Genomic DNA, 16,415 nt, shown 5'->3' on the forward strand with positions numbered 1-16,415 from the left:
TGCTCAATATTATAATAGTATATTATAATATTATAATAGACTGGATGGTACAACTCAGTCATTGTGTCCTCAGATAAGGAGTGTGGACTTGCACACATGTGATTGGATGATGTCACATTTCACTGCAGCTAAAGTCGAGCCATATGAATTTTTTTTTGTCTGTACTGCGTTAGCGTTGCGTCATACACTGTGATATGAAGATTGACGGTTATAATACTGTTTACATTGTTTATTTATTGTCTGTGAACGCAGGCAGAACTCTTCATGAGCTCTTTATGTGCCTCCACGCTGACGTTAACCGTGGCAGGAGATGACATGTTGTCAGGTTGTTCGTCACGTTATTGTGAACACGATATCTCAAGAGCACCTCGTCTTCAAATTTGGCACAAGCGTCCACTTAGACTGAAGAATAAACTCAGTAAAATTTGGTAGTCAAAGGTCACTCTGATCTGTTTTTGGCCTAAGCTCAGGAATTTATACGCTTTTTATGGCAACATTTCAAACAAATGTCTGACAGGATAAAATATGATATGATGACATTTTATATCCAAAAGGTCAAAGGTCAACTTCACTGTGACATCATAATACTCTGCATAAAACACTTTCCTGTCCATTACTCAGCATCATATCTCAGGAACAGAAGGGGAGACATTTGGTCAGATCAGGGCTGGGTTAAAATAATCGATTTATCGGATTCAAATTGATCTTCATCTGAATGACCTGATATCTGTCCATAAAACCTGAGATTGATCTTTTTAATTTATACTTTTTTCCCCACCAGTATTAAACAAGCACCGGCTCGACCGTAGTATTGAGAAGCTCAGACATTAACAGTTCTTTTATCTGTAACTGTTGGCTCATTGTTTTTATAATTTGGTGTAATTTAGACGTTGTGTACAGTTATTGGACGGTGTGACCCTGAACTGGACGCTGAGATTGAGAGACGTCTGACTTTAGGAAACAAAGCAAACAAGTACATTCTCCAAAATGTCTGTGTGTCCCTGCAGTTTGTCTCCAGGGTGAAATGAGTTTGATAAAACTTTCCTGACCTTCAGTCCTGTTTTATCTCCATGTGTTTGTCTTTCAGCAGAAAAATCACATTCTGTGTGTGTGTGTGTGTGTGTGTGTGTGTGTTAGTGTGTGAGACAGACATCATGTTTAATACATTTACATTTTCCACATGAGTCACAGATCTGACTCATTAAGATGAGCTTCAACACAGTGCCAGATGTGTGTGTGTGTGTGTGTGTGTGTGTGTGTGTGGAGAGTATCAGAGGTTACAGATGATGTTTGATATATACAGTCTGTTCTTCAGAGAGATCAGACGTGACCTTTTTGTTTTGTTGTTTCAGGTCCTCCATGAGACGTTTCCTCAGCACACCTTCCTGATGAACGGCCTGGTTCACGGGGTGAAGGTAAGACTCCTCTCACACACCACACATCACATTCAGATAAAACTCTGACAGATCCCTGTTCCAGCAGAAGGTACATCACATAAACAGAACAGAATACAACATGAGGGTAAATATTTCACAGATAATAAAAGACGAAGTGGTGATGTGAAGATGCCACCTCATGTGTTTATGATGCAAGTGTCTGCAGTGTAAAGAAATGAATGTGCACTTCAGCAGCATGAACGCAGTGTTTCTCCTACACACACATTCACCACAGAATCACACATTTAAAAGCATTAACATGAAATATTACGTTGACTCATATAGTTGAGAAACAGAGCTGCTGTCACAGATTGGCAGGGATACATGTTTGGGCCTCGTGTCCACCAGAGCTTTTCTTCAAAGCTGAAAACGCCAGGTGCTCCTCAGGAAACGACACCTGGGAGTGTTTGAGAGCGCTGTGGAGGTGCTGCGTTTTTGTTTTTTTGTTTTTTTTCAGCTGCGTCTCGTTGCTATGATACGGAATATCCACGGAAGTGAACATGTCAGGGTGAGAAAGAGTACACATTAAACACACGTTAAATACACGTTAAACACACGTTAAACACATTAAACACACGTTAAACACGTTAAATACATTAAAAACACGTTAAACACATGTTAAACACATTAAACACATGTTAAACACGTTAAATACATTAAACACACAAACACATTAAACACACGTTAAACACGTTAAACACATTAAACACACATTAAACACATGTTAAACACATTAAACACATGTCAAACACGTTAAATACATTAAACACACATTAAACACATTAAACACACGTTAAACACACGTTAAATACATTAAACACACATTAAACACATTAAACACATGTTAAACACGTTAAATACATTAAACACACATTAAACACACATTAAACACATGTTAAACACACATTAAACACACATTAAACACATGTTAAACACATTAAACACACATTAAACGCACATTGAACACATGTTAAACACATATTAAACACATATTAAACACATGTTAAACGCACGTTAAACACATGTTAAACACACATTAAACACACATTAAACATGACTTAATAGAGACAGTGTCAAACACAAATCAGCTTCACTATAACTCGCAGCATTCACAGACAAACACTTGTCTTTATCTGGACACATTTTCCCCACAAATACAACATGCTAACGTTATTAGCACCAGCCTATGGCATTTTACATTGTATAATGTTGTTGTATAATGTTGTTGTATAAATTAGCAGCTAGCAGAGATTTCCTCTGCTCATATTTCAGCCAGGATAAATCACACACAGTGTGTGGAGGCTTTATTGTCTTCACAATTTATTGTTTCTTATCTGAAATGGTTTCAGCTTACAGAGACAGACAGGAGGTCTGCGTCACTGTGACACTGTGGAGTTACACTTACACGTCGACGTAGAGCCTATGGCGTAGGCATGATGTCGATTTGACGCAGCCTTACTCTCGAGATTGTGATACCTCAGTTCTGAAGCTGAGACCAAGTTCTGATCTGATACCAGAGCTGTTTTTGTCCAACATTTAGGATGTGTGAACCTCGCTGTGTGGAGCTCAGCGGCATCATTGTGATCTGATGGATGTTGTGAAAACTGCAGCCCTTTGTGACCGCCTGAATGAATGGATGAATGAATGATGAAAAGGAAACACTGACTTGTATAATGACAAAGAAACTGGTTTGGTCAGGTCATGGCCGACACCGACTCACTGAACGATGTCAGCATCAGTATTCCCACTGCACAACAATCCCACTAACACCCGGTCACATCTGGCTTTTGTATTTAATGGAAAAGGTTACAATCAGCTTTCACACCCGGGTCAAATGACTCTGCAGTAGATAAGGGTATTTATCAGTGATGGAAACACAACACCCAGGTGAACGTGCTAATTTTAGCTCCTTTACAGGCGAGGTGCAGTAACAACCAGCACACAATACTGTCAGTCTTCACACTCAAACATATGTCCAAATTTATTTGACACCAAGTCAAGTAAAAGATTTAAAAAAGAAGTACTCACTTACATTTTCACTGGCCTCCGTGCTGCTTTCTACTGCTTACTGACCTGTTTCCAGGGGAACACTCTTCAATACGACACCGGTCCGTCCGTGATGTTGAATGTGACACATCAGTACAAAGAAACAGAAAGTCATACTCGTCTGCTGCAGAGTCGTGCACACAGCTCTTCTCTGCTGTTATTGGATCAGGAGTCTATCGCCTAATTCAGTGTGGTATCCCGAGACTAAGAAACACAGCAGATTCTCACATTTTTTTATTTTATTATATTATTTATTTTAATTATTCGTCAGGTTTTGTGCTTGTAAATGATGATAAATTTAAATTTGTTAATCAAACAGTTTGGGATTATTTTTATTTCCATTAATTGTTAATCGTTACAGCTTTAAGGGGTAAAAGAAATGGTACATCATGACCACTGTGACTCTGACTTGTGTTCACAGTGTGGAGACTTTCTTTTTTATGTGTTGTCAGTGATGTTTCCTGGGTGTGTGTTCTTGTTCAGGGCTTCCTGTCGTTTCTGTCGGCTCCTCTGATTGGTGCTCTGTCAGACATCTGGGGCAGGAAGTCCTTCCTCCTCATGACGGTCTTCTTCACCTGCGCTCCCATCCCCTTCATGAGGATCAGCCCCTGGTGAGACGAATACTGTGTGTGTGTGTGTGTGTGTGTGTGTGTGTGTTCATGTTGGTGTGAAGCAGCAGCAGAGTCTGATGAAGACAAGGGACATGTAAACAATAATTTAACTCTATATATTAATATCATCAGATCATGTTAAGTGTTTCATGCAGCTGATTCTTTTCAGCATTAATGTCAGATATCGCTTTAAAACTAATTACTGTTCAGAACTTTGCCCCCAAATGTCTGCAGCTCGTTCTTCTCTCTGTTGTTGAGACAAATGTGATGTCATAGAGTCGATCTGAACCTGCTGATGTCATTACTGAGCGCTGTGTGAACTTCCTGTACAGCTGCTGGTACTGTTCATGTATCAGACACTGATCCGCTCTCTGTTGTCCGTCAGAGTTCAGCTGAAGTCAGTTTGTTCCTGGAAATCATTTAAACTGATGCACTGACCTCAGATCAGATCAGATCAGGTTACAGCTCTGCATCACCGCTCCGTCTCTTCTTTGAATAAAGGACTCTGGAGGCCTGTTTGTGAGCACGGCTGCAAACCAACGCTAACTTCAGTTTCTGATGAATCTGTTGAGGGTGATGTCATCAGGTTTTGTTTCCTCCAACCGACAAACTCAAACATCAGAGGAGCGGAGGAGGACAGTTGGTGTTTTTGCTTGATTCAGTAAAACTGAGATGTTGGTCGTGTCTGGGACTGGGCTCAAAAAGAGGTGGAGGTGGTACCATCCTGATCACATGCACACACGTATGTGCATCGCACCCTCAGCTTCCTCAGTGAAACACTTTTACAAGCAGCGTCTTTTCAGATTTTAAATAATCATGTGATCGGGAAAAAAATGCGGTTATCATAAACTGTGACCTGATTGTTGAACGATTTTGTGTGTTTGCAGTAATAATAGTTACTGAAGTAACAGATCACATGACGTGGTTAAGGTGTCTGACAGTGGGAACGTGTTCACAAATATTCTAATATATATGTTTAATATTTTGTGAAACAATTTTATTGTGATGGCAAAATATTATTTACACAAATGTAGATCTGCTGTTTTTGAAGCATTTAAAATAACTTATATTTTAACTAATCCCCTCTCACACTATTACAAAACAGTTTGATCATCTTACCTTTTTGCTTTCCTCATTAGACTACATGTGGCAGACATGTTCTCTTGTTATGTAATGAACATGTTTCGATGTGATGATCATGCTTTACAGATGTCTGTTTGACACGTAGTCTCAGAACATGACGGCAGTCTCACACACACAGAGGTGCATTGAGCAGCGTTCACAAACCCTGTATCCAGCTGCTGTTTGTAGCAGCATTCATAAACTACAACTGGCGACAAAAATCTATCATCAGCGGCAGGGAAGGAGTTTTGTTGTGGTGGTAAAGACGTAACAGGTGGAAACACTGTGGCGCACCAGGCTGGCGGCGGGTCCTGCTTTGCTGTGGTTCTGGAACAGATGACTGTTTTCTTCTTCTGGCAGTCTTGGCACGCCTCTCCCGGTGCACTGTGCTGATAACGATAGCGCCACCATATTGACGTAATACCGTCATTGCATTTACAAATGACCACATTACTATAAATCTATGAGTGCAACAGAAAATGGTGTTTTCCATTATGACTCCTGACAGAGTTTTGTTGAGAGTTGGAAGTGGGACAAACTTTGATGAAGGCAGCCGCCTCCTGATTCTCTCTGCAGGAAAAACTACGTATGTGGAGATGTTACAATATCATTTTTTCTTCCCGATACCTGAGCTTGTGTATCGGCTGACACAGAGTTTAGATCCAATACCACTGTCTCCTAAAAAAATGAACCGCTGTATACTGACCCTGTATGGGATTGAATTGATGGCTGTTGTTGTGCGGCATGGCTCAAGTTAAACTGGTGGGACTTCTTCGCTGCTCTAAAACGGAAGTTGAAAACTGGCGCTTTATCCAAGTGTGAAACTACTTTAAAGTTTATTAGTATTATGTGGTGTCAGATTAGTGCATTGACTCACATACTCACCGATACCTGAGCCAAGGCTTTAGGCAGTATGGGAGGCACTTCTGATCCTGAATCAGTGTTGAAACAACTCTAAATATATGAAATGATATCAGACTGGATGTTGGACTCAGCAGCTGAGTTTCTGTTAGAAAAGGAGTCGGCAACCTGCGGCTCCGGAGCCACATGTGACTCTTTAGCTCCTCTCCAGTGGCTTCCTGTGGCTTTAGAAAATAAAATCATATTGAAATGAATGGTAGTTATTTTATTATTTATATAAAACATTTAAATTTTCTAGAAAGAAATTCTTTAATTTTCTAATTGTAAAAATGTGTAGCCTACACACAGAATTAAAAAAAAAAGTTTTTAACATTTTGTTAACTACGTTTACGGCCTGGCACCTTTTCCTCTAAATGTTGCTAATGTGGTTTTGAGATCAAATAAGTTCATGTTGTGATTTTTGTTCCTGAATATTAATTGTACTGTGAGTTAGAGGTTTGCGGTGTCCTCATGAGTCTGATATGGAGCTGTAAAGATTTAAATCCTCTCTGTTGTCAATAGCTCATTGGCCACTGGTATTGTTCCAGCGTGCTTCAGACAGTGGTCCAGCCCCTCCTGAGAACAAACAACTTAGACCCCTCCATGTCCAGCAACTACAGACCTACTTACATCAGTCTGGGTTTAGGTCCGATCATAGCACAGAGTCTGCCCTGCTGAAAGTGTACAATGACCTGCTACTCTCTGTCGAAACTGTGGCATCCTGGTTCTTCTTGACCTCAGTGCTGCGTTCTACACTGTGGATCACAACATCTTGATCGAACGCCTCCAGTTTGGTGTCGGCATCAGTTGCTCTGCATTAGACTGGTTCACTCCTTCCTGTGGAGTCCCTCAAGGCTCCATCTTAGGTCCTATTCTCTTTTCTTTGTACATGCTTCCTCTCGGCCAAATTATTAAAAAACATAACAACTCCTATGCTAACGACTCACAGCTGTATCTCCCTATCGAGCCTAACCACAAGTCTAGTGTTGCCAGTCTCATAAACTGCCTCAAGGACATAAAGAACTGAATGGCACAGAAGGACGAATCAGAAGTTGTCCTCTTGGGCCTCTCTGACTCCATTAGAGGGATTTCTGACCAGCTCGGTAGCCTCTCTAACTATGTTAAACCCCATGTCAAAAATCTTGGCGTGATATTTGACTCCGCCTTTAAATTTGAGAAACAAATAAATGCAGTAGTAAAAGCCAGCTTTTTCCAACTTCAAGCCATTTCTCTCCCTTAAAGACCTGCAGACAGTCACCCACGCCCTAACCTCCTGTAACTCTCTGTACACTGGTATCAGTCAGTCCTCTCTGTCCCGCCTCCAGCTGGTTCAGAACGCTGCTGCCAGTCTCTTCACTGGTACCCTGCCTGTAAAATTCAGAGTTGGCTTTTAGGTTTTCCTGTTTGTGTACAAAGCCCTCAATGGTCTGGCCCCGTCCTACATCTCAGACCTCCTAACCCCCTTTTCTACGCCCAGGTCCCTCAGGTCAGCTGACCTGGGGCTCCTGGGTGTCCCACACTCCAAATTTAAGCTCAGGGGTGATCAAGCCTTTGCTGTGTCTGCCCCCAAACCTCCTCCCAATCAGATCTGCCCCCTCCGCTGACTCATTTAAGTCCAGACTCAAAACCGACTTTTATTCATCAGTGTTTGAGTCCCCCTGATCTGGTTTTCCCTGATGCTGCCTGTGTGTGTTGAGTCTCTAAATGTGTGAGCTGTGTACCTGACAGTTATGTTGCCTTTGGTGTGTGTGTTTTGAAGCATTTTATTCCCTTTGTACAGCACTTTGGTCAACGTGAGTTGTTTTTAAATGTGCTTTATAAATAAATTTGAGTTAAGTTGAGACATTAATGTAAGTGATATTGATAGGTGATAAATGATTGTAAGTCATTTTTAAAGACAGAAATGCTAAACTCAGTGGTTGCAGCTGCTGCTCTGTGAGGAAGATACTTCTCTCTGTTTTATATCCCAGTAACTGAAAGGCTTTGGGTTTTAGACTCTGAGAAACTCGTATGAACATTTTCTTTACAGCTTTCTGATGTTTCATAGAATAAAAACCGAATTGCTAAATCAGTGCAGACAGTGAGGTGTGGCACTGGTCTGATGTCTCAGAGTCAGTGGAGTCAGTGTAGACTCAGCTGCAGCCCGCTGGAGTTTGAACAGTCACATGTTGTTCATGTGAGCGTCCGAGGATTAGCGTGTACTCTGCAGAGCACAGAGCAGCCGGCAAACATGTTTAAACTAGAAACCACACTTTCCTCTCCTGCTGGTCGCAGCGCTCAGCGTCACAGCGTTCAGGAGGTCTTCATGTGTTTGGTTGTTTGTGTTTCTCAGTGTTTTTCCATTACACATAAGCAGATGATTATTGTAACAGTGCATAATACCTGAAAAATAATTTATTAGAATATATGTTTATGTCTCACCAGACAGAATATGTTGTTTGATTTTAGTGTCTGTATTCACAGTTTCTCTAAAATCACTGACATTTTAAACACACTCGAGGCAGTAACTGGAGATCAGCTGATAGTAACTCATTTGATGATGCTGAGACTCTGCAGCCTTCATCAGTCACATGTTTCATGCATCACGTTTCACAAACACTCCAATCAAATTAAACTGTTTTTTTGTCTATTAGTCAGAAGCGATGATGGCACCAGTTAAATTTTATAATCTGGATCACTGCTTGGAGTTTTATTTTGGCATCTTACTTGATGCAGGTTTAAAGTGACAGCAGGGCTGCAAACTATCAGTTATTCTCTCATGTGATCCAGCGTTACTGGGCACTGTGGAAAAATAAGACCTTTTATTTTAGTAATTGTCTGGATAAGAATAGAAAAAAGAAAAGAGAGTAAGGAAAAATATTTGTGATTCCATACTATCTCCCCTTTTTTGTTTTCTAAAATACAAAATTCAGATTTTCTAGAAATGAACTGATCATATGAGCAGAGTGGTTTCTAGACAGCCAGTGCAGCCAAAATATTTACCACTGTGTGTGAGAGAGAGTGCGGGTCAGAGCGAGCTTGATGTCGTCAAAAGCAAGGCAAGCAGTGTGACGGCAACTGAACGCTCACGCTCCTGCACTAAGCTGCCTTTACGCCTGCAGGACAGCTCCACCCCCAACACGTGCCTTATAACTGAACCACAACCAGACGTCCACGACCAAATTAATTTAAAAGAAAATGCGGTGCTGTCTTTGAATTGCATCGATACACAGCACCGCAAATAACCAAATATGAATCTGGTCTGAATATTTAACTGTTATGCATCAATATAGTCATCAGAAAAATAAACGGAGTATCTCTCTGTGTGAGGAAACCTTCATGGCTGCGTTCATTGTTGTTTCCATGGACACAGTTCAGTTCTTCTAAGAGACTAAAAAACACAAGGAAATATTCGAAGAGCTGTTTATTTTCAGTCCGTTATGGTCCGAAAAATCTACCGAGACTTCTGGAAATTTGAGTTTGTAAAAGTCTGGAACTTAAAATGTAAAATGTGTAAAACCTCAGTGAAAACTGCCGTTTTAAAATAGGATGTGACACGTGGAACATAGAATGATCCTGTGAGGTCTGTGTGTTTGGTTAAATAAACACATCGTCTTTTTGAAGTTGTGTTTAACAGTATTTACAAAGAGGCTGCAATGGGACAGGTTTTCTGGATCCAGCATTTTGTAACTGCGTTTTTACTCTCTGCCAGCAAAGTCTTTAGTAGACAGGTATCATCTGTCAGGTAAATGTCCAAGATAAAGGGACGTGAATGTTGTGCTTATACTAAAACCCAGAAATGATTGTTACAACTTCCTTCCAGGAAGTCTGAATAGAAGGACAAGAGCAGAAGATACGGGCATGGTCGGCCATGATTCCCTCCGGCAGTTTATTCTGACCACAAATATTTAATTTAAGATCATGTAAAACCAAGAAAAGCAGCAAACTCATGTTTGAGAGCCTGAAACCAACACATATATATGTACTGTGGTATTTTTGCTTGCAAAGTAAATCAATTATCAGATTAGCTCGAGATTAATTTTCTTTTAATTGAGTAATTCTCCTGTAACACAGTGTCGTGCATTAATGCTCCAAGTTTCATTGACAAGTCACCATTTTAAGAGACATTAGTTTTGGAATAATGGAATCTGAAAACACTTCGCTTTGAAGTATGTTTTTAGTGGGGACGTGGTGATGACGTAGACGACACCAAACGCCTCATTAAACCACGAGTCTGTCTAATAGCGTGATTATTATCTACAACATAACACAGCTCTGATGACCTGCTTCCTCTTCCTGAGACTGAAGAATCGGGACCTTGAAGAATTCAGGATGACGACAAAGTTCCACTTTCCAATGAGACATCCTGAGGATTGTGTGTTGTCCTGCTGTGTGTAATGTGTGTGTGTATAATGTGTGTCTGAACGGCTGCTTCCTGTCTGTGTGTGCAGGTGGTACTTTGCTCTGATCTCAGTCTCAGGGATCTTCGCTGTGACCTTCTCGGTGATCTTCGCCTACGTGGCCGACATCACAGAGGAGCACGAGAGGAGCACGGCCTACGGACTGGTAACTACAGCTACGCACTGCAGCTACACACTGAAGATACACTCTGCAGCTACGCTCTGCAGTTTTAAAGGGATAGTTTGGATTTTTTGAAGTGGGTTGTGTGAGGTATTTGTCCATAGTCGGTGAATCACCTACAGCAGATGTCGGACGTCACAGCTCCACTTTGGAGGAGCAGGCTGGAGTCTGACATGGAAATGGGGGTCAGCAATAGAACGTATTTTAGTCACCTCAAAAAATTAGTATCAATTAAGGGGTATATTGAGAATGTTTTCACTGCTTTACCTCTCTGTCAGACGGCCTGTACTGATGTGGAAGCTCTTAACGGCCTCAGTTCCCCATCTACACTCTCGTCAAAGCTGACGGACAGTCGGCCGCTTCAACACGTGGACTTAATTAATCCGGAAAATGATAGGTAGCTGATTTGAATCTGATAGTCAGTTGAAGACCTGGGACTGGTTGCACAAAACACCTCAAGTTTTCTCCTTAAGTATGACACTTACGGCTTCATTCCTCCTTAGCTGAGGGACTTATTTAAGGATGTTGCACAGGAGGGAAAACAAGAAGGCATTGACTTCACTGCAAGAGATTTTACAGCGGTAAAAGTTTCCATGAAGTGTGTTTATGTGCTTGGACTCACACTGTGACGTCCTGATATTGTCTCACAGAGTCTGCTTATAGATAGTAAAACAGTGGCAGAAGAAAAGACGACAAGAAAACCAGGCTGATTCCCAGAGGAAAAGGTTTAATTTCTGGAGGAATACAATAATAGACAGCACAAGCTAAAAAGTAAATTTGATCCCCAAGTAAAAGAAAAAACCGAGTGTGGGAGGAAAACTGCAACGGAAATGAATTCAGTCGAATCTTAAGTGTAAAATCAAAAGCGAGTCCGTTGGCTTCTCCCGTCTGCAGAACACTCTGCTCAGGATGTGTTCATTTTTCTCATTTATGGCCATAAAAGCGGTCATGTTGTGACACAGTCACAAGTTGCTAAGGTCTTTTGTGCAGTGGTTTGGGGCTTCCGTCAGTATAAGACCAAGACAAGCAGAAACCCTTAAATGTTTAAATGAACATTTTAAGGAAACCTAAAGGAGAAGACTTAAGGGTATTTTGTCTGACTGATTTTATTTTGAGGAAACCTTAACTGGGACTTTAAGGAAAATCTTAACTAAAGGTGTTTTGTGTCTCTGGATGAGACTCTGATTGTGTGTTTGCACCTCAGAACAAACAGTCCAGTTTTCCGCTGGACTTTGTCCTTCATTAGCTGGATGGATGAGATGATTCTGTGCAGCCATGGTTACTGTCATTTCCACTGACAGGTCAACACCCACATTCATTACTCAGTGAGCTTATATGTTACAGCAGGAGGCAACTTCAGTGCACAAAGACTGCTCTGTTTTACAGCTGGAGGATGCTGACATAAAGGAGCTGCAGATGAATTGATTACATGTGAGTTTATCTGGAGAAAATCAGCATTAAAGGGACAGTTTGGATCTGTTAAAGTTTGTCGGATGAGGTGTTTATTCATAGACACGCCCCCAGTTTATAGAAGCAGGCTGGAGACGACACACAAGCTAATGAATGTAGTGCTGTGGACGGGTCAGCAACAAAATGTGTTTAAGCCACCTAAAAAATTAATCTATATTCAGAGTATTTTCAGTGTCTTGTCTCCAGCCTGCTTCTCCAAACTGGCGTCGTGCTGACATCTAGTGTACGCAACACACTGACTGTGGATAAATATCTGTACAACCCCACTTCAAAAAGAATCTATTCCTTTAATCCCTCGGCGTGTGTGTCACTGTGACAGGAAGTGGGTTTAACTTTTTGTCAGAAAACACTTTCACACAGCAAAAACAATCAAAGAAACCAGAGCCTCAGAGCTTTACAGATGAACCCACCTCACAGCTGTGGTACCTGACTGAGTGTGATATTATATAACCACATAATGGAGCCGCGCTGCAGCTCATGTGCTCACAGTAATATCATATTGTGTGTTTATAATGGAGGTCCTGCAGAGCTGTTTCCTGGTGTTTCCTGCCATTATGGAGATCTGCAGTGAACCGGGGTCACAGCCAGGACAGGAAGTCCCAGTACACATGGACTCTTTGAGTTGTCTGTGTGGTTTATGTCGAGGTGTAGAGACCGATAGTGATCATGTTCACAGGTACAAGCTGCTGCAGTGCATGCTGGTCTCTGTCTCCTGCTGTGGGTGGATGCTGGGTGCACTGTGGCTCTGACACGGCATCCTAGTGCGCTGTTTTGAACTGAACTTTGAAACCCTGAATTCAGAGCTGATCTACTTCCTCTGTCTGTCTGTGGGACAGATGTGACGCTCTGACAGCTCTGCACTAACATGACCAACTTCTCCTCCATATTTATCACACACTGATCTTTACTGAAGAAGGAAAGACATCCGTCGGCTGTGATTGGTCGGTCCTCGTCACATGACATGCGGTGTGTGCTGCTGATTTCAGTTCACGTGAGGGTGCAGCCATCATGCTTTGAAAAATAGGTGCTCGAGAGCCTGGCACCTGCCGTGTGTCTACTTTAAAGACAATGAATTACAGGGCACAAAAATCACGGCACGTGTACGGCCTGTTATTCTGACGCTGGCGTTGGAAGCACCACAATGGACGAGGAACAGCTGATTCATGAGGTTGAAATGAGGAGTTACCTCCAGGATACTTATTTCACTACAGACACCTGAATAAGGAAGATGAAGGTTTCTGTGAAGACGTGTGTGAGATCCTCAGCAGAGCTAGCTTGTTTTATAAAGTGGAGTTGGTGGTATGAAGCAGTCTGGGAGCTACAACCTGCGATAGTACTGTTGTGAATATAAATAATAAGGAAGTTCGTACTCACCATCTTTTCAGTGTTTACTCTGAGACACAGCTGCTGGGTGACTGGTTTGTTTCCATGACGTGACGGACTTCCATATTTGATGGATCTCGTCCGATGTAACGTGATGCGACATGATAGTCTGACATTAGCGTCCAGTTAGGACACAACCTGCCAAACTCCGCTTTAGCAGCAGGTCGATGAGTTGATCAGATGTACCATAAACATTTATTATTTCTTCACTGGATGAGGTCACAAATGTGTTTTATTTATTTAGGACATTTAAAAAAGACAGGCCACCGTCGCTGTGAATAAATCCTCGGGTCAGAGACTCGATCAGCTTTGACTCGTCGGATGTGTGATGCTCCATGAAAACACCCATTTAATATGCACAGAACATGAGTTTATAATCAATGACACGTGAAGTCAGTAACTTGTTTACGGACAGATTAATGACCACGGACACACACTGAGGTTTCTACCACGCGCTCAGGTCATGTGACTGCAGCTTGTGACCACTGAAGGCTTCAAGAAGCCGAGCTGCTGCTCTCGTGTCTCCACTGCTGAAGTAAACTCGTGTTGATACAGCTGATAAAACAGCTGGGTTTAGATTCAAACGCACAGAAAGTGAAAGTTTTAAGTGAGACTTAAAGAGTTCAGTCATCAGCTGGTGGAGTTTTGTTCCTCAACTAACAGCCTGAGTAAAGTTTAACCTCTCCTCTTCCTCTCATCAGGTCTCAGCGACCTTTGCGGCCAGCTTGGTGACGAGCCCGGCCATCGGGGCCTACCTGTCCTCACAGTACGGCGACAGCCTAGTGGTCCTGGTCGCCACGGTGATCGCCGTTACCGACATCGCCTTCGTGTTCTTCGTGGTCCCCGAGTCGCTGCCGGACAAGATGAGGCTGACGTCCTGGGGCTTCCCCATCTCCTGGGAGCAGGCCGACCCGTTCGCTGTGAGTTCACAGACACTGAAACACGACATGGCGGTGCAAGGAGACTTTTTACACAAACTTTCATTAACTAAATGTTTCAAGTTCAGTTTTTGTAATAAAAGGTTTGTTCAACCAACAACAATCTTCTGTTTATATTTAAGGATCACTCTAACTGATGATAAGATAAATTCTGTGATACCATGAAACCGATCTTTTCTGAGACTGTTTTCGTACGCTGAATATCTCATAGCGTTGCAACCCTGCTCTCTGTGTAGATATAAGTCTCATTCTAAGGTAACGAAAACACTAATTATTTTATATTCCATCTCTGACAGTATTTCCCCCTGAGTCCCACACACTGGAGCTTTAAGCTTCACTCCCTTCAAAGCCAGACTCCATTAACAAAAACAGTAACTTTACCTCACTGAAGACAGGAGCTGCTGGTCTACAGCTGTGTGACTTTGGTGAATCTCAATTAACACTTTAAAACTCTAGTTGTCTTTATGGGGCCAGTGACTGATGTAGTGTTACTGATAAGTGGTGCAGAGACACACAGGATGTAAAACTGTAGTTGAGTGTTTGAGGCAGGAGACATGGATGTGATTCCTGCCAGTGAACCAAGAGGACTTCATAAATAGCCTCTTTATTAATAACTACACTGGCACACACACACACAGAGGAACACGTTTGTCTCTGACTGTTTAATTTGGAGACGTTAACAGCAGTAGATGATTCTCAGAGAGACACACAAGATAAATCAGGTCTCAGTGTTCAGAACAATAAAACTGATAAGCTGACAGGCTGTAACACCGTCAGGGTGCAGCATTGATCCCTGAGGTACTTAATGTGTCTGCCAGACGTCAGCTGATGATTGATTGATTGATTGATTGATTGATGACAGATGTATTGATGAGTTGTACTTACGGCTGACGGTGTTGTGTGTTCAGTCTCTGCGTCGTGTTGGCAAAGACACCACAGTGCTGCTGATCTGTGTCACAGTGTTCCTGTCCTACCTGCCTGAGGCTGGACAGTACTCCAGCTTCTTCCTCTACCTGAAACAGGTGACTCTCTCTCTCACACGCACACACACACACACACACACACACACACACACACACAGTAAAACCTCTCTACATGTTGTGACATCAACGTAATGATCAGGATGATGGTGACTGATTCTTTATTCTAAAGCACGCCGTGTGTGTCGGAGCTCCTGTCAGTGGTGAAATGTTGTGTTGTGTGTTTCAGGTGATCGAGTTTTCTCCTGCAGCCATCGCTGCCTTCATCGCCATGGTGGGAATCCTCTCTATAGTCGCTCAGGTACACAGACGACCAGCCGACAGCGTCACACAGGAGCAGTTACACAATTTATCCACACACAGAAAACATGGATGTTGGAGACAGTAAAACAAACAGAGTGACGAGAAAATACTTTTTTGATTTTGACCTTCTGTTAACTGCAGAGATTTTATCATGAACACAAAGAGGATGAAAAGTTAAATGACAGCAGTGATACACGACCTTGGAATTAATATCTCTTGTTCAGAGATCGTCTCTAGATCTGAGTTTTATAACCTTTTACTCGCCAGGTGCAGCGACACGTTTTGACAAATAAACGCCTGTCTCCATGAGACGCCTGGTCTGGTTGCTACGCATTTTTTTATTTTTATAGAAGATCTTTGGATGCATAAAACTGGGAGCTAACATTATTTAGCTGCTTAGATCACACAAATACAAATGTTTTAGCTTAAGTCACGATGGAGATGCTGCACGTCGTTTGCTAATTTTATTTTATAGAAACCATGAGCACCAGATTTACGGGCATGACGAGGAACAAGTGGTTCCTTGATTACACAGAAAGTAATTTGTATTCCGGTCCACCGATCAAAAGCATCAAAGTGTTTTTCATAAAAATGAATCCATGTAATGAGTGTTGTTTTAACAAGATGAAGTGTTGTGTCGGTGCCGTGATCCTCGGGTGCCCTGAA

At 42.0% G+C, this 16,415-nt stretch overlaps 1 protein-coding gene across 1 annotated transcript in view; it reads left to right on the forward strand.

Annotated features, from left to right (window-relative positions):
• The window catches only part of mfsd14bb (major facilitator superfamily domain containing 14Bb), a 28,534-nt gene that overhangs the window by 4,259 nt on the left and 7,860 nt on the right, over positions 1-16,415 (forward strand). Inside the window, exons 3-8 of the mRNA XM_049577870.1 lie at positions 1,353-1,415; positions 3,966-4,093; positions 10,546-10,660; positions 14,230-14,448; positions 15,375-15,488; positions 15,676-15,747. Coding sequence (XP_049433827.1) covers positions 1,353-1,415; positions 3,966-4,093; positions 10,546-10,660; positions 14,230-14,448; positions 15,375-15,488; positions 15,676-15,747 — 711 coding nt within the window. The remainder of the gene's footprint in view (positions 1-1,352; positions 1,416-3,965; positions 4,094-10,545; positions 10,661-14,229; positions 14,449-15,374; positions 15,489-15,675; positions 15,748-16,415) is intronic.

This window comes from Epinephelus fuscoguttatus, linkage group LG6, assembly GCF_011397635.1.
Source record: "Epinephelus fuscoguttatus linkage group LG6, E.fuscoguttatus.final_Chr_v1".
Taxonomy (NCBI): domain Eukaryota; kingdom Metazoa; phylum Chordata; class Actinopteri; order Perciformes; family Serranidae; genus Epinephelus; species Epinephelus fuscoguttatus.